The 23282-nt window shown below is 37.3% G+C and overlaps 1 protein-coding gene across 1 annotated transcript; it reads right to left on the bottom strand.

Annotated features, from left to right (window-relative positions):
* Positions 1-293: 293 nt before the first annotated feature.
* Ype (yippee zinc finger protein) lies at positions 294-23120 on the bottom strand. The gene is made up of 3 exons (XM_067155688.2): positions 22907-23120; positions 16795-16969; positions 294-10669 (listed from the first exon to the last, which is right to left on the bottom strand). Exons 2-3 carry the CDS (start codon positions 16953-16955, stop codon positions 10471-10473), a joined length of 360 nt encoding a protein of 119 aa, XP_067011789.1. The 5' UTR covers positions 16956-16969; positions 22907-23120; the 3' UTR covers positions 294-10470.
* Between the last annotated feature and the right edge of the window lie 162 nt (positions 23121-23282).

Below are 23282 nucleotides of genomic sequence, written 5' to 3'. Positions count from 1 at the left end.
GTGTTCAGTCTGCAAGCCTCTGTGAATTTACTAAACTAATCAGTATATGAAAAAAGGTTCCACCTAATCGATACCTTTCTTTTTATTTAGCTACTTATAAAAACATTAATAATATCAGGACATGTTTCGATCGCTTTGCAATCATCATCAGCTGTTTACATAAAGCTTAGATAAAAACAGCATACAACAATCACATAGTTAACATTAAAAACTGGTGTTAGTAGGGGACGTATAGGTTGGAGGGGGGGAAGTAGTGTGCAGAGGGGGGCGGTTGTTATTAGGACGTTAAAATAAATTAAAAATACTATCTATGGACTAGAATATCTTTGGTTAAGTCCCAAAGGCTTAATAAAATCACTTGTTGTTTAAAAATCTTAAAGATTTTTAGTATTTTGATCCTGAAGAAAGGTTTTTGGTTGACTCTGTTTCTTCTTTACTTGACTTCTTGTTTCTTCTTGTACATGTCTTTTAAATGTAAGCATTGTCTCTGTCTTTCAATCAATCAATCAATCACTACTGATCTGCATTTAGGGCAGTTGCCCAGGTGGCAGATTCCCTATCTGTTGTTTTCCTAGCCTTTTCTTAAATGATTGCAAAGAAATTGGAAATTTATTGAACAACTCCCTTTGTAAGTTATTCCAATCCCTAACTGCCCTTCCTATAAACGAATATTTGCCCCAATTTGTCCTCTTGAATTCCAACTTTATCTTCATATTCTGATCTTTCCTACTTTCAAAGACACCACCCATATTTATTCATCTACTGATGTCCTCCCACGCCATCTCTCCACTGACAGCTCGGAAAATACCACTTAGTCGAGCAGCTCGTCTCCTTTCTCCCAAGTTTTCCCAGTCCAAACTTTGCAACATTTCTGTAACGCTACTCTTTTGTCAGAAATCGCCCAGAACAAATCGAGCTGCTTTTCTTTGGATTTTTCCAGTTCCTGAATCAAGTAATCCTGGTGAGGGTCCCATACACTGGAACCATACTCTAGTTGGGGTCTCACCAGAGACAAATATGCTCTTTTATTTTCATACGTCACTTTATCCCATTTAATTTCTCTCCCATTTCCCATAATTATATTAAGAAAAATCATGGTATGATATTTCAGTAAAAGAGTATGTCTTTGAATGAAACAAGAATCGCCTTGGTGAAGATGACCTTCCTTCATCTTAATTTCTTGTATCTAAATTTGATATCTGCGCATATTCTACTGCAGGATATATCAGTTCTTTATTTGACAGTGCTTGTAAAGTTATTAATACAGAGTAATTTAATAGGTCCTATACTGACAAAAATAAAGGTAATTCTTTCTTAGAATGGTCGGGCGTGATGCCATTTGATAAGGTCATGATCGATACCATTAATGTTTCTGCCAGCCTTCGCACAAAAGAATTACAAAGAAAAGGAGAATTTGACCCTCAATGAGCTGACATGCACAGTACATCTGTTGGCTTTACAGAGTCGTGTTGTTCCTCCCCTCATTCCCCTCTCTCTTCATTGTCATGCCAGTGGGACGTGCAGGCAGGCGAGGTAGCAAGTACCTTCCCCTCCACATGTGTTTCATTCGTGCTACATATCCCATACTTCGCTCTCTCCACCTCCCCTCAATCTTCAGACATGTGCATGTGTTACGCCTCTAATGGATGTGACCAATGAGAGAGAGTGTGTAAGCAGGTACTCGGTGGTTCTGAGGGCTGTACTGATTTCTGGCCACGAGATACTAAAGATCTTTTTTTTTTTTTTTTTTTTTTTTTTTTTTTTTTTTTTGCTAGGGGCTTTACGTCGCACTAAAGATCTTGAGTATACTTCCCATTCACTGGTTCTGTAAAAATGCTTACTTAAGCTGCATTGCTCATTTTTAATTTTTTGTTTTGAAATCCACTTATTCACTTCAATTCTTCTTCAGCAGCAGTGTATATAGTACAGTAGTAATTGTTGGATTAATAATTATACTCGTATGTGTGTATATATATATATTAATTCCATTCATGAGAAAACAAAGTTTCTCCTTCTGTCTTGTGAAGGTTTGCCGCATTGCCTGAGAAGGGAATAGAAGACTCCAATGGTCGAATAATTGGGCTATCATTACGCAATGAAAATGCCAGGAACAGTTCTACGGCCATTGCTGACTGCTCAGTTCTGGGCTTCTGTAAACTTTACTCTGAAGGGGTTACGAGGTTTCCTTTGCCTACCGGCAATATATATACAATACATTAACGTTATTATTGGGAAACAGGGTGGTCTAGCCTCTTAGCTGCTTGCCTGTCATCCTGGTGACCGTGGTTTGATTCCTTGTGTTGAAAATACCATGGTTTCAGGAAGGGCATGCAACTTTCAAACAGATGATGATGATGATGATTATAGTTAACATTATTTGGCATCCAGCAACAATCATTTATTATTGTATAATCGCAATATATTCGTACTTTGGGTGTATGAAGGTTAAGAAAATGGATTTTGGGGGTATGCCAACCAACAAGTTTGAATACTGTTGCATTAAACTACGGTGCACCCTATGTTCAAAGGCTTAAGCTTTCATGGGAATCTAAGAACTACAATATAATTTTGAGAGGAAGAAAAACACATACAAATTTATGTTTCCATAAGTACAAAAAAATCTTTTAAAAAAAATCATACTCTGTCTAATTTCTATATTTCACCAATAGCCAGAACATAACCAACAAAACATGATAAGATGATACAGTTTCTTGGCTGTGAAGCAAACCTTACAAGACTGTGATAAAACTTTTATTACAAATTTCTGTTTCCTAAAGAGAATTAACATCCATTTTACATCAAATGTTCTGGAGTTTTGAAAATATAATACAATGACATTTCTTCATAACAGCAAATAGATGTTCAGTAACTTTGGATACACACCATCACTAACATTAAATTGTACAGTCAGAGTTTTAACTACTGACTGACCATTTATTACCATATTTCAATCTAATTAATTCATCCCCAAATCAACTAGCTCACAATACAGATATTCCAATATATTACTGCCATCTTAGTTCAAATAACAGGGACCAAAGTGAAACTGTTTAATTTCATAAGGATCAAAGTGCAAAAATCCTGATTTTACAGCTAATACGAGTATTTTTAAATGTACATCAAGGCTCAGCATGGTCACGTCATCTCTCCTCTTCATCCTTGTTATAGACACAATCTCTCGAGATCTGGAAAGTGAAACTTCATGAACCTTGCTTTATGCTGCTGACGTCATGCTTGCATCCACCACTAAAGAAGATCTTCAGTACAAAGTTCAATATTGGTATGACTGCCTTAGTCAGTTAGGTCTTCACTTCAATATAAAAAATACTAGTCCAGATACCGGCAGCAATTTGATAATGGCTACTACGTTTAGATATTTAGGGTCCAGCTTACAAGCAGATAAGGATATCTGTGGTGAGCAGCGATCAAAAGTAAACATGGGGTGGTTGCATTGGAAGGCATGCACTGGGGTGCTCTGTGGTAGGAAAATCCCAGACATTTATATGTCCGAAAGTGATTCACCTAGTTGCCCTGTATGGAGCCGAGTGCTGAACAGCAACCCCAAGAGCACTGAAAATCAGGTCTATGTTGCACTGGACAATGGGCTTTATTCACCTGATTATATAACATATAATGACACAAGAAAGAAGATGGGCATTGTCCCATCTACGATAAACTACAAGAAAGATGTCTTGAATTGCATGGCCACACCTTTCAAGCACACAACTTGTAAGTCCATGGACACTAATAAAGGGGCCAACTGAAACAGCCATTATTGTTTATTATATTGATGGATGAAATCATAAAACATGTAAAACAATCAGTAGTGATGAAGAGAATGCTTTGGTATTTGCAGATAATGTGGTAATTTGGGGAAAAGGAAGTACAAAGGAGAATGGACATTTGGAATGAAAATCTGAAGGAGTTTGGAATGGTAATTAGTAAATAGAAAACTGTAGTCATGCACTGTGGAAAAGAGAAAAAGAGGAGCCAAGTGAACATAGATGGAGAACAGTTAGAGAATGTAGAACAGTTTACATATCTGGGGAGCATTATGAATGAAAGTAATGACATCAACCCTGAAATTACTAACATACTAAGTAAAGGTACAACATTTCATCATCAAATCAGAGAGCTTTTATGGGATGACAAAGTACCCAAGAGAACGAAATTAACATTATATAAACAGTATTTCATACCAATTGTAACATACGGATTAGAAACGTTGGTAACTAATAAGAGACAAGATAGTAAGGTCCAAGCAGTAGGAAATGAAATTTTAAGAACATCAGTTAAAAAGACAAGAAAAGATAGAATTCAAAATATTAAAATCAGAGAAGAGCTAAATATAGAATCGTTAGTACAGAAGATACAGAAAGCAAGACTAAGATGGTTTGGACATGTAAAAAGAATTGGAAAGGAACAGGTAGCAAGAAGGAATTGGAAAGAAAAGTTAAGGGAAAGAGACCAGTTGGAAGATCGAGAAGAGGGTGGATGGATCAGATATGGAAGGACATTAGAGAAGCTGGATTAGATGTGGCGGAAGTAATGGAGCAGGAAAAGTGGAAGGACGGAGGCTTGTTAACCACACCGGGGCAACTGGAGTGGGACATTGATAACGATGATAACTGAAACAGCACTGGCAAGACACCATAATCCGAGACCTAAGGAAGACCAACTTTTGTCCAGTTGACGTCTTAAATTGTATTAAGTAGTGATCCAAGATCCAAGCATCCAGCGGGGAAAATGTCAACAAGAAGATCTATAACTTTTAGAAGAGTCTATAGGCCACTGAAAGTTTCATTAGTAACAATATATGCCGAGAGATAGAATTTATCTCTGGCAGCTCATTCACTGTCTATGTGCCAATGCTCACCTAACCTGCCGTTTTGTCTACTCAGTTTCTGCATCACTGTTAACATTATGTACAACAGCAATGGGCTAGTAACATTTGTTGTGTGCGCGCGATTTATTTTTCCTACGAAAAATCTGAGAATATCTTGCAATGAAGAAAAATGTTATGAAGACAAGGAAGAGAGGTGGAAAAAGTTTGTGTGCTTCATAAAAGACAAAAGAAAAATTTGGTAGAAAGGAAAATGGTGATCATACAGGTTAACTCATTGGCATACACTCATGGCTCCCAACGGTGTGATAGCACATGGGACACAAGGTATACACATGGCTGTGAAGCTTGATCAGATTTGTACATGTATTTTGGATGTCCTGCCAAAAAATTGCATGACATATTGTATATACAGTTACTAAATAACCCATTGGTTTGACAGAATTAGTATTTCAATTACGTGAGTCACAAGCGGTTTGTAGATTCTCTTGTAATAATTTATAAAATGCTTTCCTTGGATCTGCCACTACTACTAAACAGTTCTTCACAATTTGACATTTCAGAGACTCACTTTCACTTTCATTTCTGTTCACCATTTCAGAAATATCACCGCTTGCTAACAACAGCCTTTTATGCAACACAATTACTTGCCCAAATAATTTACAGCAGATCAGAATATTCTGAATGTGATGAACGCAATGTTGCAAGGCCAGATTCGAGAAAGAAAGAAAAATAAAGAAAAAGAGAAAAAATGGAAATGTGAGGAAGAGCTGGCAAAGCACAAGAACGTTCATTTTCTATGACTAGTGGTATAGCTCCAATATTACTCCAGCAACTATGTGCTCATAAAAGGAACGTTTTAGCCAATATGAATGCGACAGTTATCTCGGGGTTTAGTAAATCCTCGACTCCTTCAGACTAGAAAAATGTACTGAGATGCTAACAAGATCCAAAGGTAAGATTCATGATTCTTTTGTTTTATAGATTAAGTTTGCAGGAGAACCTATGAACAGCTGTGACTCATATAATTTAACTACTAATTCTGAGGATGCGAAAGGCTACAAAGCTGGTAAACTAATGGGTAAATTAATATAATTAATTGCTATCAAATTAGCATTAATTTCAATTTGATATGCATTATTTTGAAGTACCACAAACAATGAATAGTGTGACAAGTATCTAATCCTTGGCTCCTTTGTCTTTTGGTGCAGAAAATTTGTTCATGCAGATACAACTGTCAAGGCCTGGTTGTTGATCATCTCAAAACACTGCTAGGCAGCTACTATGCTCTTGCTGATAAACAAAAGTATGGCCCTTATGAAACTATACACTTCAATTGAAGAACAAAAGTGGCATATCTATAAATAGGGTGTTCCCAAAAACTGAGGGAAGTAATCGGGGCGTGGATAGTACATCCCTAAGAACACAAAATGTTCCTATGAACATACGTTCTATAGTTGATCATTTATGAAGTTAGGTTATTAACTGGAATGGAGGAAACATTTATATTAATTTTGGAGTCAGGAATTTTTGTCTTAAGATCTCAAATAATTTAATTTACAATCTAATCATTAGGAGTGTAACAATGTCTGTTCTTCTCCCATGGCTAAAATAATGCAAGATTCTCTCAATGATAATATCACTCATGATTCCAAACAACACTAAAATAATGCACCAATTGGAGGCCGAAAAGCCATCAAAATTGTGATGCACTTTGAGCACATATTGTACAGAAACATGGCTACTGATACTCGAAATGCCAGTTATGGCAATTACCAATAACTCCAGGACAATTTTGGAATGTATGTAACTCGTAAGTGATCAACCACAGAATGTCTGTTCAAAGGGCTGTTTTGTGTTGTACTACCGACGTCCCAATTACTTTTCACATTTTTGGGAACAACCTGCATATCAGTGAATGTTTCCTGTTTTTGGTATTATTTGCAAAAATAGCTTGAGGTTATGCCTTACCGAATAAAAGAATAAATACAAATGGAGCTAGATAGTAGTGTACATCACACACATATATTGCCAATCAACTACTCTGTTTGATTACAGTGATAAAAATTTACATATGAACTTGTTTCCATAAGTGGAAAAATTAGAACTGTTAATGAGGTGAATAACTCTGAGGATGTTTTCTTATTAAAATAAATTTAATGGTAATTTGATTCTAGAAACTTCAATTATCTCCAATCCTTTCCTTTTCATATTCAGACTCTACAATATCATTCTCCTTCAGTTTTTAATATTACAATGTGTTCTCTGAATTTTGGTTATTTCAAGGATACATCAATACTATAAACAAGTTTAAGAAATACAGTTGAACTTCTGTATAGCAATGTTTTTGGGTCCAAGCACATTGTACTGTTATATCAAAGAGGGAATATGAAAATACATGCAGAATACGGTTTGAACTACAAGTTAATTCAAGATAACATGTCTAGATCCTCCTACAGGAACATTTTGAGCCCTCATTTTGTTAAACCATTTTATTGCAACACTACCCACATCATCTGAAACTGTCACCTTCAATAGCTTACAAGCAGGATCTAGTTTTCCGATCATAACATATTCTTCGATTTCATTCCTTTTTAAGGAATATTGCTGTATTAGATTGTGAGTTGTTCTGTAACTGTTATCTGTTTCATTCCAATCATCCAAATATTGTAAATGCTGTTAACTTTGTTTCCAAACTTAGTTACCTACTTTTAACAGAGGCCATACTTACATAACATACATGCATTAGAAAATAACTGGAAATCTGGTTTATTTTACAGGTTGTGTATTTCATACTACATTAATTCATAAAAATTTCCATCCTCGGGTCATTGGCAATAAGGGATCTGCTTATTGCTTTACGTGGCCAATGAAGGTCAAGATACATATTGTTACAACAGCGTATTTCTGAAATCGCTTCATTACTGTAATGAATGACAAAGTTACAGGAAATTTGCTGGGACTGTACAAAAATATTGCTTACTACAGATTTATTGTTATAAGAATATTTGTTATATGGAGGCTTAACAGTATTTCAAATGAAATAATATCGACTTTCTTAAAAACAAGATGTCTTCCAATATAATATCAGAATTTAATTATCACCAAAATTAGCAGCAAAAGAAGGGTTCTACTCATGAACTAGACATTATATTTGTTCAGATTTTCATATTACAATGTATTCTCTGAATTGTTTTCAGGTAATTTCAAGAATACCTTGACTTCTTAAACAACTTTAATTCAAAGAAAGGATTAATATACAGTGTGCAGCAGTGTTTCGTATTTTAACTCCTATAGTACAATGACATAACACATCAATGTATAGCATATGATGCACCGTTCTTTTCTTGATAAGATGCCATTTTGTTTGTTACCTCGACATGGAAAGTTGGACTCGTGAGTTTAATTCTTTTGCTGTTCAAATGTACTACAAGAATAACGATTTTATAGTTGCTACACAGCACACATTCAGGCAACACTTTATCTCAGGACGCTATGAAAAAGTGTCAGACTGTCACACCAATACAGGGTGTGTCATGTCCTTTAGATAAACAACATCTGTCCATAATCGTAAACCATGAGGGATTGGAAGGACTTTTGCAGAAACAGTCTACAGCTTTGGGTAATTGTGATTGTTTGTTCAGAAAATATAGCTTCATGATTTGAACTCTGAGTTGCAGATGAGTCTAAGACTTGTGATTTAGTTGTATATGAAAAGTTTTACATAATCATGTGTGATCTCCTTTGGGAAAATCTACCAATATTATACAATTTGATTATGCTTTGAGTTAAATGGTTCTGTGAACTGTTCATGTAGATCTTGCAGAGCATCCTTGTTTCTGTTTGATATGAAGTTGTTTCCTTTAGAATTATTGGAGCATATTTTTTTTTTAGGATCATGTGGTTGTAGCTGTTACTGCCAACAGTAAACGTCATCAAAAGATACTGCAAAACTTTTTTCTTCCTCAAGTACGGATGCTAAATGAGGATACAGACTGTTTATTGAGCCAACTATGTACATGGTCAGGATATACATGGATAATTCAGTGAGAGACCTATCCATAAAGATTATTTTTCATTACTGTGACATCTCTTGGCTGCCTTAATTGCCTGATCTAATTTATGCTGACTATTTTCCTATGTGGAGGTTCCCAAGGCAAGAAATCTTCCCAACACTTACCACAACACTGGATTTGAAAGACTATATCAGAGGGTAGTGGACACCTTCTATCACAGTTTCAGAGAATCTCTGCTGCACTGGGGTGATCATTTATCAGGGGTCACATTTAAACACTGATAAATAACATTTCAGTACTACTATTCAACATACATAGAAATAAGTAAAAAGCAGCTGTTTGCTTGAAATGTGCTAGGAATGCTGCTGTACACTGTAACCTTGGAATTTCTGAGTATTATTATGCCATACTTTCATCACTAAAAGTAGCAGCATCAGAAGGGATCTACTAATGAACCAGATTCGACAGCTTTTTCACTGGTATCTTACAGCAGTGTAAATGCTGTAACTGGTTTTGATATTTTATTACATTTCTCCACCCTGTTTACTTCATTAACAATGAAGAATATAGAGCTATGTTTTAATATAACCCTGTTTAAACCCATGTTATCTAAAAAAAAAAAAAAAAAACCTTTGATACCTTTTTGCTCTCAAAACCAACATAGAAATTAAACTAAAAGCACCATCCCATTTTGAATAAACCAAGTATAGCACTTTAGTAGCAGTTAAAAAAAATATATTAATGCAAAGTTTCCAACAATGCAGAATTCTACTACCTAACATGCTAATAATTTGAAAAATATAATTATGCCACAGTAAGGAGGAAGACAGTTATATGAGTAGTAATTAGATACAAATATACAGGGTTTAGAATTTTGTGATTTAGTGTTATTTAAGGATTCCAGTTTAAAATAATTTCTCATATTACACATAAATAAAATTACAGTTAAAATGAGAAACAAACAGATTTCATAACACAAACAGGGAAGATATTTCCATATCTGTTGTTATAACTGACCTCAGAAAAATTTGCTTATTTAATTTACAATCAGAAATAGACAGCAGAATCTGTTTACTGAAAATGTGATAATTATCTTTAAAACATTTGAAATAGATAGTTACAGAGGAAGAGGAATATAAACAAAAGAATAAGACAGAGACATGAAGACAACTGTGTTAAAAACACAACAATGTACAAATTTAGGGATTTTCCATTTAACTACCGAATGCCCTATCTGAAAGATCTTTTCCCATTCATCCATCCATTCATCAAATAAATGAACATCCGAGCCAAACAATGACTTGAGATTTTCAATTATGAGCTTTCTTGTCTTACAGACAAGCCTTAAAAAATCAATATTCACAGAGATTAATTCATTCTCTTGAAGTTTCAGTTATCCCACCAGCCGACCAGCCATTAAGTATGAGCAAAACAAGATGGTGCCCGTAGTTTTCAATTCCTAGATGACAGCTTTACAAAATGACTCAAAACTACACATCCAAGCTCCATAAATGGGAGCTATCCAAACACAATCCAGGGGGCTGTACTTCTGTATCAATTTCTTTTTAAGTTACAAAAACTGAAAAAGTACATCTAGGTGCTTTAAGTACATCAGTCATCACCCATGTGCTCATCAATGCCATCACTCTCTGTGACTAGAGCTCTCTCTAGTATGACACGGCCCTCCTTGTATCGCTGGTTTTCCTCGGTAGCAAATTCATAGATCCAACCCAGTTTGGCATCACAGTTTTTGCACGACACATCACGAACCATGTGTCTTCCCGTCAGCATTACTCGATCTTGTACTTCACTGTAAGAAAAGAATTCTTGCTGTTACACAATTCTGGAATTGATTTAATACACTGCATTATAAACATTACTAACAGAAAAAATATCTACAGCAAAACCTTGTTAATTCGAAGTAGCTGGGACTCAAAAATCGGACTTCGAATTAACTGCCAATTCGTAATTTAAAAGTGCCCACCCTTATCGCATTACAAAATATTCTAAGGCCCGTTACTGCATGCAGTTAACCTTGATTCACATTTTTTTTTTTGGCTAGTTGTTTTACGTCGCACAGACACAGATAGATCTTATGGCGACGATGGGACAGGAAAGGGCTAGGAATGGGAAGGAAGCGGCCGTGACCTTAATTAAGGTACAGCCCCAGCATTTGTCTGGTGTGAAAATGGGAAACCACGGAAAACCATTTTCAGGGCTGTCGACAGTGGGGTTCGATCCTACTATCTCCCGAATACTGGATACTGGCCGCACTTAAGCGACTGCAGCTATCGAGCTTGGAAATTCACAGTTTAAAGCTTTCAAATGCCATGAAAAGGAAACTATTTCCAAAATGTATCCAAAAAGGTGCATATACAGTATTCAAATAATGCACTTGGATAACTCAGTGACAAACATAACCTCACGCAAAGAAGGAAAGAAAGAAAAATAAAAAGCACGATTCAAAGGCGAGGAGAAATCTACGCTGGCTTCCATGTGCAAGTGCTTTATTCATTGGATTACTATCCTAGATGCCTTGTACTTACACAGAAAGTTCCCGATGCCCTTAAAACATCGTGGTTAATCGAACTTTCCTATGACTCTATCCTTGTATGATTTCCCGCCATGGCACTTCTCTCATACTTCAGAAATGTAAACACTTGCCGCGTCACAAAGTGTTCTAAGACCCATTAATGCATGCAATCACCATGATTCACAGTTTAAGCCTTTCAAATGCCATGGAAAAAACTATTTCCAAAATGTATTCAACAAGGTCCATTTACAATGTTCAAATCATGCACTTGGATAAACCACTGACAAACATAACCTCACGCAATGAAAGAAAAAAAAATCACACAATTCAAAGACGAGGATAAATTATGCTGGTTCCCCTGTGCCAACTGCAAATGCATTATTTTTTGGATTACGGTACTGTTTGCATTTTTAGATGCCTTGTACTTTACGAAAAGTGCCCGACGCCCTTAAAACATTGTGGCGTATCGAAATTTCCTATGGCAAGGGGATAAATTTTCTCGCTTCCGTGTGCATTGCAACACAGTACAATGAGCCCCAGCCTTGTACGATTCTCCGGCTGGCACTTTCTCCTTTAAAACCACAAGACCGTTTGGGCTCGGTATTAAAAGAAAGCAATGCAGTTTCATCGGCAATGACAATATTGTTTGGTGCCTACGAATTGATTATATGAGCCATGCGTTTCCATCAACTGTCGGCATCGCCAGTGTTAGATTCTGTTTTTACGCATACTGCCTGCTGCGTGATATTACGGTGTTCCTTAAAAGGTTGAATACAAAAGAATTCCGATTTCATTCAACTCAGCAATTATGAAGCACACTGTAGACACACTGAAGTGAGTGTAAGTGCGGAAACCTACCCCTCTACGTTCCGGAACACGCGTTCTATCATGACATGGATAAATTTTGAATTTAAATTAGGTACTCTGTAACGTACTATTGTTTGAAAATGTAAAGGCAGTTTCGAATTAAAAGTCTGAATTTCGGTAATGGGGCCGACATTGTACTTCGAATTACGCATTATCCGTATTTCGAATTAAAACAATTTATATAACATGCAAAACCATATCTCATGTTTTTGGGAATAAGAGCTTCGAATTAGGTGGGATTCTGAATTAACCGATTCTGAATTAATTTCTAACTTTCAGGCTGGGTAGCCCAGGCTGTAGAGCGTTAGCCTTTTGAGCCAAGTTGGTGGGTTTGATTCTCGCTCAGTCTGGTGGTATTTGAAGGATCTCAAATAATACGTCAACCTCGTGTTGGTAGACTTACTGGCAAGTTAAAGCACTCATGTGGGATGAAATTCTGGCACCTCAGCATCTCCGAAAACCATACACATAATTAGTGGGATGTAAAACCAAGAATATTCATTTCTAACTATTTATCAATTGTAGAAGCCTCGGTGGCTCAGACGGTAGCACGTCAGCCTATGACCGCTGGATACCGTGGTTCAAATCCCGGTCACTCCATGTGAGATTTGTGCTGGACAAAGCGGAGGCGGGACAGGTTTTTCTCCGGGTACTCCGGTTTTCCCTGTCATCTTTCATTCCAGCAACACTCTCCATTCTCATTTCACAGCATCTATCAGTCATTAATATATCACTTTGGGAGTGGCGACCCCATCGTACTAACAGCCTATATATGCTTCATTCATTACATCCCTGACCCGCTCAATGACTGGAAAACAGGTTGTAGTTTTTCATATAAATTGTAGAGCTTCCAGAGCCAACGGTGTGGCCATGTTGAAATACCGGATCTCGAAAGTCAAGCAACATTGGGCATGGTCAGCACTTGGATTGGCAGGAATGCTTATAATAAAATTCTTTATAAGAATTTATTTTTATTTTGTACTAAACAGGTGGACCACCAAAAATAAATTCCTACAAAGAATTTTATTATAAAATTGTCAAGTTAATATGGAATCAAATATGAAATACAGTGATGTTTTGAACATCACAGCATGTACATAAAATTATCAAACTGTGGAATTAATTGGAAAGGTATATTTAATTTGTGGTAGGTCATTCTAAATTATTATGCTTATATATACGGTTTTTAATCATCCATTTCACACTATCATCTTATTTCTTTGTATCATGGAAATAACAAATTCTTAACGAGCTGAGTCTTGAGTAATGTATTACAACATTACCCATATTAATAGCTTGCAGTAAATTCCCAGTAGCCCTAGGTCAGGTGACCAGACATTCCATGCTAATTTTAGCCCATTACCAGGAAGAGGACATCATCAAGATTGCAAAACTGCTTGACCCCCTCCATATTCTGAATAGACAGTTAGAACTTGTTAACTCCTAGTTTTTGAACTTTGTTAGATGACGCTTTGAAAGCCATCGAAATTTCAGCCTATGTGAATGAATGTTACCAAGTAAGATGATGGATAGGAGATTTTGGAGTCTATATACATTAATGACAAGAGCTCAAGGAGGTTTTAATAGCTGAACTGCTGAAGGGTTAACTGCTGAAGATCTTAAGCTTCTTAACATTTTAGCGTCTGATAGTGATGATGACAGAGGAAGAAGGTCTTTCTCATCGTTCTTATGAGTCACTCAAAGTTACTCTCAATGAGAACTGGTTATCACAATGATGAGAGATAAAGTTAACGAGAGACTGGTTTTGACTTATCTAGCACAGGAGAAATTTTGTTATGTATTTAGTTATGCTACATTTCTGTAATACAGAAAAATACAAGTGTATTCTCTCCATGAACGTAACCCAAGTTGGTTTTGATATTGAAATTAGGACTCATTACCACATTATGTAATGAGTATTATAGTTAGTGTTAGTCAGGAATGTTGTCGTCCAATTAGTGGGCAATACACAAATCGGAAATAGGACTGGTACTTATGAGATAACAACAGCAGAACGAGAGGATCATCAATGGTGAGCTAATGGCATAATTTACTGCAAGTCTCTGCGTAACGGTTCGTTTTATTAAATTTTATTTCATTCGATTTTTCTTTTCTTTCCATAAGTTCAGTTTTCGCAAATACGCTGTCACATTCATCTTCCTAATAAATAGTTATTTTAATTGGTACTTTCATAAATTCTTATTAATGATCCTTAGTTTCCTAGTTAGTGTGTACTTAATGGTTAGGATCCTGTCACCCCACCTCTGGGAGTATTTAGAGTCTAATTACCTATTATTATTAATTATGAACTATTGTCTTCAAGCCATAAGTTTGAAGGCTGGCACCCAAGGGATATTGTTTATGGAGAGGTAGGTGAGCGAGTATTTATTTATATCAAAATTAATGTGACCCGGCATGTCACATATTGTTGCCTATTCGTGGTGTAAGAGCGGGCAAGTCACAATACATTATTTGTAATGAGTAGCAATGTGCTGTTGGCTATAGGAGGAGTGGAAAGGAACCGGCTACTCGACCGGTCTCGAAGGTTTTTTGCGAAGGAGAGGATGCCTGATCAGTGGGCCCTGGTCTAGCTGGGGGAAATGACTACACTGCCTATGTCCAGGTTACAATAAGTCCCTTGGTTGGTTAGGATAGCCTCTAGAGTACCATCCAAGAAATCCACACAATTTCCAGAGTAGGAACACAGCGGACATTCCTGTATTTTTATAGCAGCGAGAAGGATAGGTGGTAGCAGCACTACTGACTTGTCTTCTCTCAGATTGGTCTCTCCAAGTCTTGTGCAGTGGGACGCAGTGCAAAATTTTTCTGTCATCTAGCGCCAAGGAACGGTCATCGAACTTTGCTAATTTGTAACTCCTTTTCTTTCCAGATCAAACAGTTGTCACGTTTCATTATCTGCACATTTTCTCAGTAGACATGTCTAACGCTGGCAGTTAGTAGCCAGATATATGGTTTCCTCAAATTTAATTTGATGGTGAAGGAATGAGGGAGTGCTTGGCCACTGATTATTTTTCAGGTTGGATGAGACGACAATGATGCTTATGCTCTTTCAGCCTCAAATTAATGCTGCATTTGGCGGTTCCAATATAAAACTTTCCGCACAAACAGGGAATTCAGTAAAAGCCTGCTCTGAAGCGAAGGTCCTGAGTGTCCTTAGCTGAGTGTAACTGCTGGGATATTTTTTCTTTGAGGTTGCAAAGGTGGTCCTGGTACTGAGAAGACCGAGCTCGATAGCTGCAGTCGCTTAAGTGCGGCCAGTATCCAGTATTCGGGAGATAGTAGGTTCGAACCCTGCTGTCGGCAGCCCTGAAAATGGTTTTCCGTGGTTTCCCATTTTCACACCAGGCAAATGCTGGGGCTGTATCTTAATTAAGGCCACGGCCGCTTCCTTCCCACTCCTAGCCCTTCCCTGTCCCATCGTCGCCATAAGACCTATCTGTGTCAGTGCGATGTAAAGCAACTAGGAAAAAAAAAAAAAAGTACTGTGAAGAGATGGTCTGATCATTTCAAGAGAAGGAATCCACAAAGAATCGAGAGTGTGGTTAGAGAAAGAAACTGAAGGCAAAGGATCAAAGGGTTTGTGTAAGAAGAGACAATGTGACCGGGAAAACAGCAAGACCTGAGGTACAAGGGTTGGAGTGGGAAGAGATTGAAGTGTAAGAAGTCTACCTGAACAGGCAAAAGTGGAGAGAGCTCATTTATCGCAACCAGGCTACTGGAGCCAGTTCTTGATAACGGATGATGATGATGAAGATGACTTGGGTATTTGTGGTATGTGTTGAGTGTTCTATTGCCTAAGCACTCGAATATAAGTACATCAGCCACAACAGTGGATGGTTTGCTATCTTCATTTATTTGTGTGCACCATTTTTGGTCTAATATTTAGTTACGCCTTGTTTCAGACATGATCATTAAGCAAGTGTATATGTTTCTGTGTCCAGTCTGATGACTGCACATTATAGTAGTATGTGATGATGATTATGGTAATGAGGTAGAAACTCAGTGTTGGCACATAGCCTACTCCTGTCAAAAAACAACAAGGGGGGTCTGCTCAATGCTTAATGTCTCCATCCGACAATCGAATCACCATCAACAGTCATATGTCATCATTCCATATGAGCAGCAAGGTTTGGAATTAAACCCAGGCTTATGGTACGCAGTCTAGTAATTTGTAATTCTATACCAATTTACAAGTGGCTTTATGTTTTACCAACAAAGATAGGTCTTATGACGATGAGATAGGACTAGGAGTGGAAAGGAACTGGCCGTGGCCTTAATTAAGGTGTGAAAATGGGAAACCAGAGAAAACCATCTTCAAGGCTGCCGACAGTGGGCTCTGAACCCACTATCTCTTGAATGGTATACCACTATCTCTCCTAACTTGCTGGCCAAAATTCTGATGGTAAAATTTTATTTCACAAAAGGGACTCGAACCAGATAACCATGGGATTAGACCATAAAGACTTAATCCCTTGGCCACCACCAAGCATTTTTTTTTTTTTTTTTGTACTTACCTGTAATTTAAATTTACCACCTTGTTGAAGAGAAAGGCTCTGCCAGTAGCTCCTGTGAACCGTGTACTGATCAGCTCACTCCTGTTTGTCAATATTGTGTCACATGAGGCACAGGAGAAGAGCCGGGAGCCACCAATATGATCCACAAAGATTCTACCCATTGTGAGTTCTCAACCTGAAACAGAAAGTTAAAGTGATGGGAAGCGTGGGACCAGTAGCGAGCAAACCAATAGCCCTGAAGTATTGTTGAGGCAGGTCTAAGGAAGTCACTCAGAAAATGCTGAAAGTAGCCAACAATGGACAAGTTCCTGGAATGATCTGGAAGCAGAAACCGAGAGATACTTTGTCAAGAATCTTGCACGGGGCTATATAAGGAGCGAAGCCAGGTGAAAGGGAGTCAGTCTTGAGTCAGTGGCGAGTTAACATGAGGCAGTTCAATTCAGCGATGAAATCATTTGGGAGTATAACAGCGACGAAGAAGACAGTTTTCATTACGCGACATGCAGTGAGTTGTGAAGACAACAATATGCTGTGAGAGGTCACGTTGGACAGCAAGACCTCGACACATTGGAGAACTGTGTGATCGGCCAAGCGAGTTAATACGAACTTGTAAACAACTGTAAATAGCAGTTCAATAATAAAATACGCTACCTCTCTGAATAGTGATTTTTAAAGACTCTGATAACCCACCAATAAATAAGTAGGTATTACACACGGTTTTGCTCGCATATGTGCAGAAATTGTTTCTAAATAATGTCATCAATATGCTCCTCTGCACCTTTTTGAAAGAATGTTTCTTGAGGGTCCACGTTTTCAATACATTATATGTAAATGTACAATACAATAAAAAATAGGCAAAACATGTCCCACTTAGGATATCATAATGATGTAACATTATTCATGTAAATTAATAAAAAAAATATAATGTACTGAAAGGGTGGACCTTCAAGAAACATTCTTTTGGAAAGGTATGTATTGCTCAATACAGACCTAACGATGAGATTTATAACTTATCATGCTCCTCGGTGTCGATCTGTTTTTGTTACTGCAATGGTAGGTTGGATAACCATACATGAATTAAAAGTCCCTTTTCTAAGGAAGAACATTCTGACATCAGAATTATGGAAAATTGCACATTTTGACTAACTTTCGCCTAGTGGCAAGACTTGGAACTAATAATTTTTGTAACATAATTCGCGAACGCAATGCTTTGTTAGCATATCTATGGAATTTCAGATGTTAACGGCCATTACAGCCTCGGCTGTGCTGAACACCGTAAGTTTCATTGCGGATACCCGGTACCTAATATTTATCAACAGTAACATTATACCGACTGACTATTGTTGGTTGAGGTGGGGGTCTGTCGACTCATTTCCGTTAAACAACATTACTGCTGTAATTATACTATAACTACCTCCAACGATGGGTCTGACAGATAGTATGCTATTAAGATAACACAAATGAAGCAGATGTAGTAAAATGAAATGTAAGACAAATTAAAAATAAAATAAAAATAAAATCATGTCTTGATCCTTAGAGGTTCTGGCGTTTTAAAATAACTGCAAATACAGTAAAAATGGAAATGAATTATTTTTTTGATCTTCTGAAATTTTGGCAAGATGCAGGATGTTTCTGAGTTGAGAGGCCATATTGAGCAGTGTTTGAAAGCATAAATCCTAATAAACGTGCCAGAACTACCATTATCATGTGTTTGATCTTTCCTGCCTTTTTCTGTGACCCTACCATTGCTTACAGAGCCATATTTTCACCTGGTGGCAAGACTTGGAACTACCATTGCTTACAGAGCCATATTTTCACCTGGCGGCAAGGCTTGGAACTAATAATTCTTGTGGTATATTTTGCAAGCATATTGCTTAGTTAGCATATCTAGGAAATTTCAGACTTCTATGATCATTACAGCTTGTGCTGTGCCACGCTAAACACTGTCGATTTAACTGTGGACACCCGGTACTTAGGACAAACTGCAGCTTGCCTCACTCCTTTATGGATTGCTGCTTTTTCTTTATAGCCCTTGATTCTTATCACTGCAGACTAGTTTTTGTGCAGATTGTAGATAATCTTTCTTGCTTGGTATTTGATGTTGATCACTTTCAAAATCTTGATGAGCTTGGTCCAATCAACATTATCAAATGCCTTTTTTTTTTTTTTTTTTTTTTTTAGATCTACGAATGCCATATACATGGGCTTGTCCTTCTTCATTTGATCCGCTAAGCTCAGACATAAAGACAAGATAGTTTTGTGTGTTTTTACATTTCTTCTGAAGCCGGACAGATTTCCCAACTCAGCTTCAACATGTCTATCTGTTGCAGGCATGAGGTACTAAATTATTTTGGCTATAGTTTTCACGCCTGTTTCCCTCTGTGGGTGGGGGTGGTATTCCCTGCCTGTCCTAGGAGGTGGCTAATAGAGGCCCCAGGGGCTCTTCAACTTGGAAGCATGGGTTGGTAGCCACGGGGCCCTTAGCTGAGCCCTGGCATTGTTTCTACTTACTTGCACCAGGCTCCTCACTTTCATCTATCCTATCTGAACTCCCTTGGTCAACTCTGTCTCTTTTTGACCCAAACGATATTAAGCTGCGAATCCTAGGGAGTGTTTCATTTCCATGCCCTTTGTAGTCCTTATCTGTCTTTGACTAATACCTTCATTTTTTGAAGTATTGGATTCCTTCCATTTTTCTCCCCCTGATTAATGTTAATAGAAGATTGTTGCCCAGCTGTACTTCCTTAAAACAGTAATCACCACCACTACCACCACCACTTCATGCCTGTTAACATCTGCTTCCTTTGGAGTAGGTAGAACAACATTGGCACTTCTCCTGTTGCCACTGTATATGTGGACAAGACCTAGAGACACTGGAAGATACCAGATATTCTTCATTATGGTTAAGCAGCGATTCAGAAACGAAGTATTGGATTGCAAGAACTTTCCAGGAGATGTGGACTCTGACCACACATTGAAGTTGAAGACAAGTTGAAGGAAAAGACAGTGAGGGATTGTTTCAAGGAACATGTTGCACAAGGACTAAAAATAACCCACAATCAATGAAGACTGGACAGTCCTGAAGAATGAGGTCAGTAGGACTGCTGAAGAAAAGTTAGGAAGAAAATCAAGATCAAGAAAGAATTAGTGGATAACTGAGATCGACGAATGACAGAAGTAAAAAAGAAAAAAAAAAAGAAAAACGCAAAAGATCAAAGAGATAGAAAGTGCAGGACAACTACAGAAGAAGGGAGTCATGACTGCAATTTCAATTGCTTTCAGCCGTGTATTGGTACAAGGCCGATCAGTCATAACAATGCCAAACAGTCAATCATCCACAGTAGCAGTGATTGAGAACTAAAAGTGCCAGGGCAAAGAAAATAATATACCGACACCAAACAGTACCCGGCTTTGTGGGATATAGCAGACGGGTGGGGGTATATACATCAAAACTGAAAAGGAAAAGCTACTGAGTGAATTTAAACAGAGAGGTAAAGGTTGACTGTTTACCAACTTACCGGTAAGTGCGGTAATAATAGTTTCTTGAGATTTTGATTCAATTCTATACAATAAAACTTTCACCAAAGGAACAATATTATACATTTATTACAAGGAGTACAGTGTGATTATACAATGAAAATCATTTAATATTTGACTGCACACTAAGAAAGTAACAGACACTAAGGAATTGCCAGACTGACTAATGCACGCGGCAAGCGGGTGAACCATACCTCAGTGTCCATGACCTCGCCAAAAAAAAAATATAGGCATGTGTGTATATATAATATCTGTTACTCTTCCTCACAGCACATACAAAGTCTCCACTACTTACTGCGGTGCTATACAAATCGGTTAGCCGGGACGAATGATATCAGCGTATTTCCGCTAATAATTTTGTTAATAATTAAAGAAAATAAAGGGAAGAATTAGGCAATAATGCTTGTACAAATTGCTTTTTTAAAATATAATTCCTAGTTTCAGCCAGCAAACTTGACATAAAAATGTTATTTTTTCGCCGCTACTGATCATCCAGATCATCCAATATGGTTGGCTGCACCTAAAGCTCTGCTACGTGCTTTGTTGGAATGATAAGTGTCAATCAATCAATCAATCAATCAATCAATCAATCAATCAATCAATCAATCAATCAATCAATCAATCAATCATCTACATTTAAACCTGTTGCCCAGGTAGCAGATTCCCTAACAACTGTTTACCCATTTTTTTCCTAAATGTTTTCAAAAAACTTGGAAATTTATTAAATATTTCCCTTGATAAATTATTCCATTCCCTTTATCCTCAGGGTGGCAAGATCATATAAATCGCATGGGAGTGATGATGATTCTTGTTTTAAGAGGAAGTAAAACTGGGCAACTATCTTCTATTAACACTAATTAGAGGGGAAAAAAGGAAGGGATCTGACACTTCAAAAAATGAAGGTTTCGGACAAAGAAAGACAAGGGGCATGAAGGGCGTGAAAGAAAAAGACTCCCTAGCCCTCGGGAACCTAATAGCGTCAGAGTCCGAAAAGAAGCAGAGTTGACCAAGCAAGGTCAGATTGGACAGATGAACGTGAGGAGCCTGTCACAAGTAGATAGAAGTAACGTCAGGACGCAGCTAAAGGGCCCCATGGTCACCAACCCACGCTCCCAAGTTGAGAGCCCATGGGGCCCCTTTCAGTCGTCTCTTACGGCAGGCAGGAGATACGGTGGGTGTTATTCCACAGCCCCCACCCACAGGAGGTGTTCACAGGGGAGGAATTGAACGTGGCCCTCTAATGGCAGCAGCTAACAGTTGTACTACAAGAGACTTAAGCTGCAAAGAGGAGACATAAAGCAAAAATTACGTGTCGTATCATCAGATGAGTATAGGATGATAAACATAGTGTGATTATTGTTTTAAGAGGAAGTACAACTAGGCAACTCTATTAACTTTTTTTTTTTTTTTCTTTTACAAGTTGCTTTACTCATCACATTGATACAGGTAGATATTATGGCGACGATGAGATAGGAAAGGGCTAGAAGTGGAAAGGCCTACTTCTGTATAATTAATAGAAGTCTAAGTTAAACTATATGGGATAACCTTTAAGTCATCATTTACAAGAGGAAATATAAGGACTTGTAAGTAAGGGATTATGATGAGGTATAATTTTATTTATTATCTCTGAAGTATTTTTCTTTATCTCAGGAGGACAAGACTATCAAGGCACAACATTTTAAGGCGATAAACGACAAAAGTTAAAAATAAGTAATATCCTCAGTTCTACTATGTGGCAAGTTTTTGTTTTTTTAAACGAGAAAAGAAGTGTTATGCAAGTAAATAGGGTTGGAGGTCAGAAGAGGCCATATGTTTACCAAAACTTAGATTGGCAGGAAGTACAAAATAAAGGGGACTTTCATCTAATTACGAGAACGTATGCCAGACTCAGCTCACAGTCTCATTGTCATATTCATCTTGTCAGTGGTGGGCTGCGTAAATAATAAGAATACCTGGCATAACGACATGAAACAACCTTCTATAACACTCATTAGAAATAAATATATCAGTCGATCTCTTATACTCATGACCGTAGAAATAGGTCGCGGATGAGTTTGTAGCCTATGGGAACTATAGTGACCTGGTTGCATTAGAACAAAGAAACGTTCTTAAAATAAAAACTGTGAACGTCATTCTGGATATATAAAAAGAGCAGCACTTTAAACAAGTAATTATGAGAAGTAACATTGTACCTATTCCTGGTCTAACTTTGAACAATAATCTGCATTTAAGTAACGTACCCGAAATTTCTTCGTATTTTGAGAGTGATTAATTGCTAACTAAGTACCAAAAATCAATCACATCCTTTGAGTAAAAATAGACGGAATTATTTAAAGAATCGGGAAAATGTCTCAGAAACACGTATTTGTGTCATTAGCTATCACTAAGCAATGTTCAGGTTTCCAGTCTATTGTGAAAGAGCGAACAAAACCGCACGTATAAAGTGTGCTATATTATTGTTGCCAATTCTTTAACAATTTTCTGTAAATAAATCAGATTACATATTCAAATCTTTCTATAAGGGAAAAGCCTCTGAGCTATATTTATGATCAATAATTTCTGCCTCATTACTCACGCAAATTATGCTCACAGCTGCAAGTTCAGAAGCTCCTGTTTAAGCCAACAACTTTCTCGCATAACAAAGACTTTATCGGATTAACCAATGTTAACTTCACGATGCAATGTAAGGTGAAGCACGAAATGTTTTGATTTTATGATAAAAAACACTGTCGATGTCCCGATCTCACTCTGTCTTGCAGCTGTACTTCAGTACGACTATTTATTATTCTATTTTGATTATTTTGATAACAGATGACGTATTCCATATGATGCAAAGGTAAATAAATATCAGGTTAGTGTTGTATCAATTTTACAACATTAGAAAGATAAAAAATATAATCATAAAATTTAATAAATTCTATTTATAAGAGATAAGATTCAATATCAACTTA

The sequence above is a fragment of the Anabrus simplex genome, chromosome 11 (assembly GCF_040414725.1).
Source record: "Anabrus simplex isolate iqAnaSimp1 chromosome 11, ASM4041472v1, whole genome shotgun sequence".
NCBI classification, from domain to species: Eukaryota; Metazoa; Arthropoda; class Insecta; order Orthoptera; family Tettigoniidae; genus Anabrus; species Anabrus simplex.
The sequence above is the reverse complement of the archived record's forward strand: the minus strand, read 5'-3'. Positions and strand labels throughout refer to the sequence as shown.

Coding starts and splice junctions, on each gene's coding strand:
- Ype (XM_067155688.2), bottom strand. CDS start 16,955: ATGGGTAGAATCTTTGTGGATCATATTGGTGGCTCCCGGCTCTTCTCC. Junction 10,670..16,794: donor GTGGTAAATTTAAATTACAG/GTAAGTACAAAA, acceptor CTTTTCTTACAG/TGAAGTACAAGATCGAGTAA.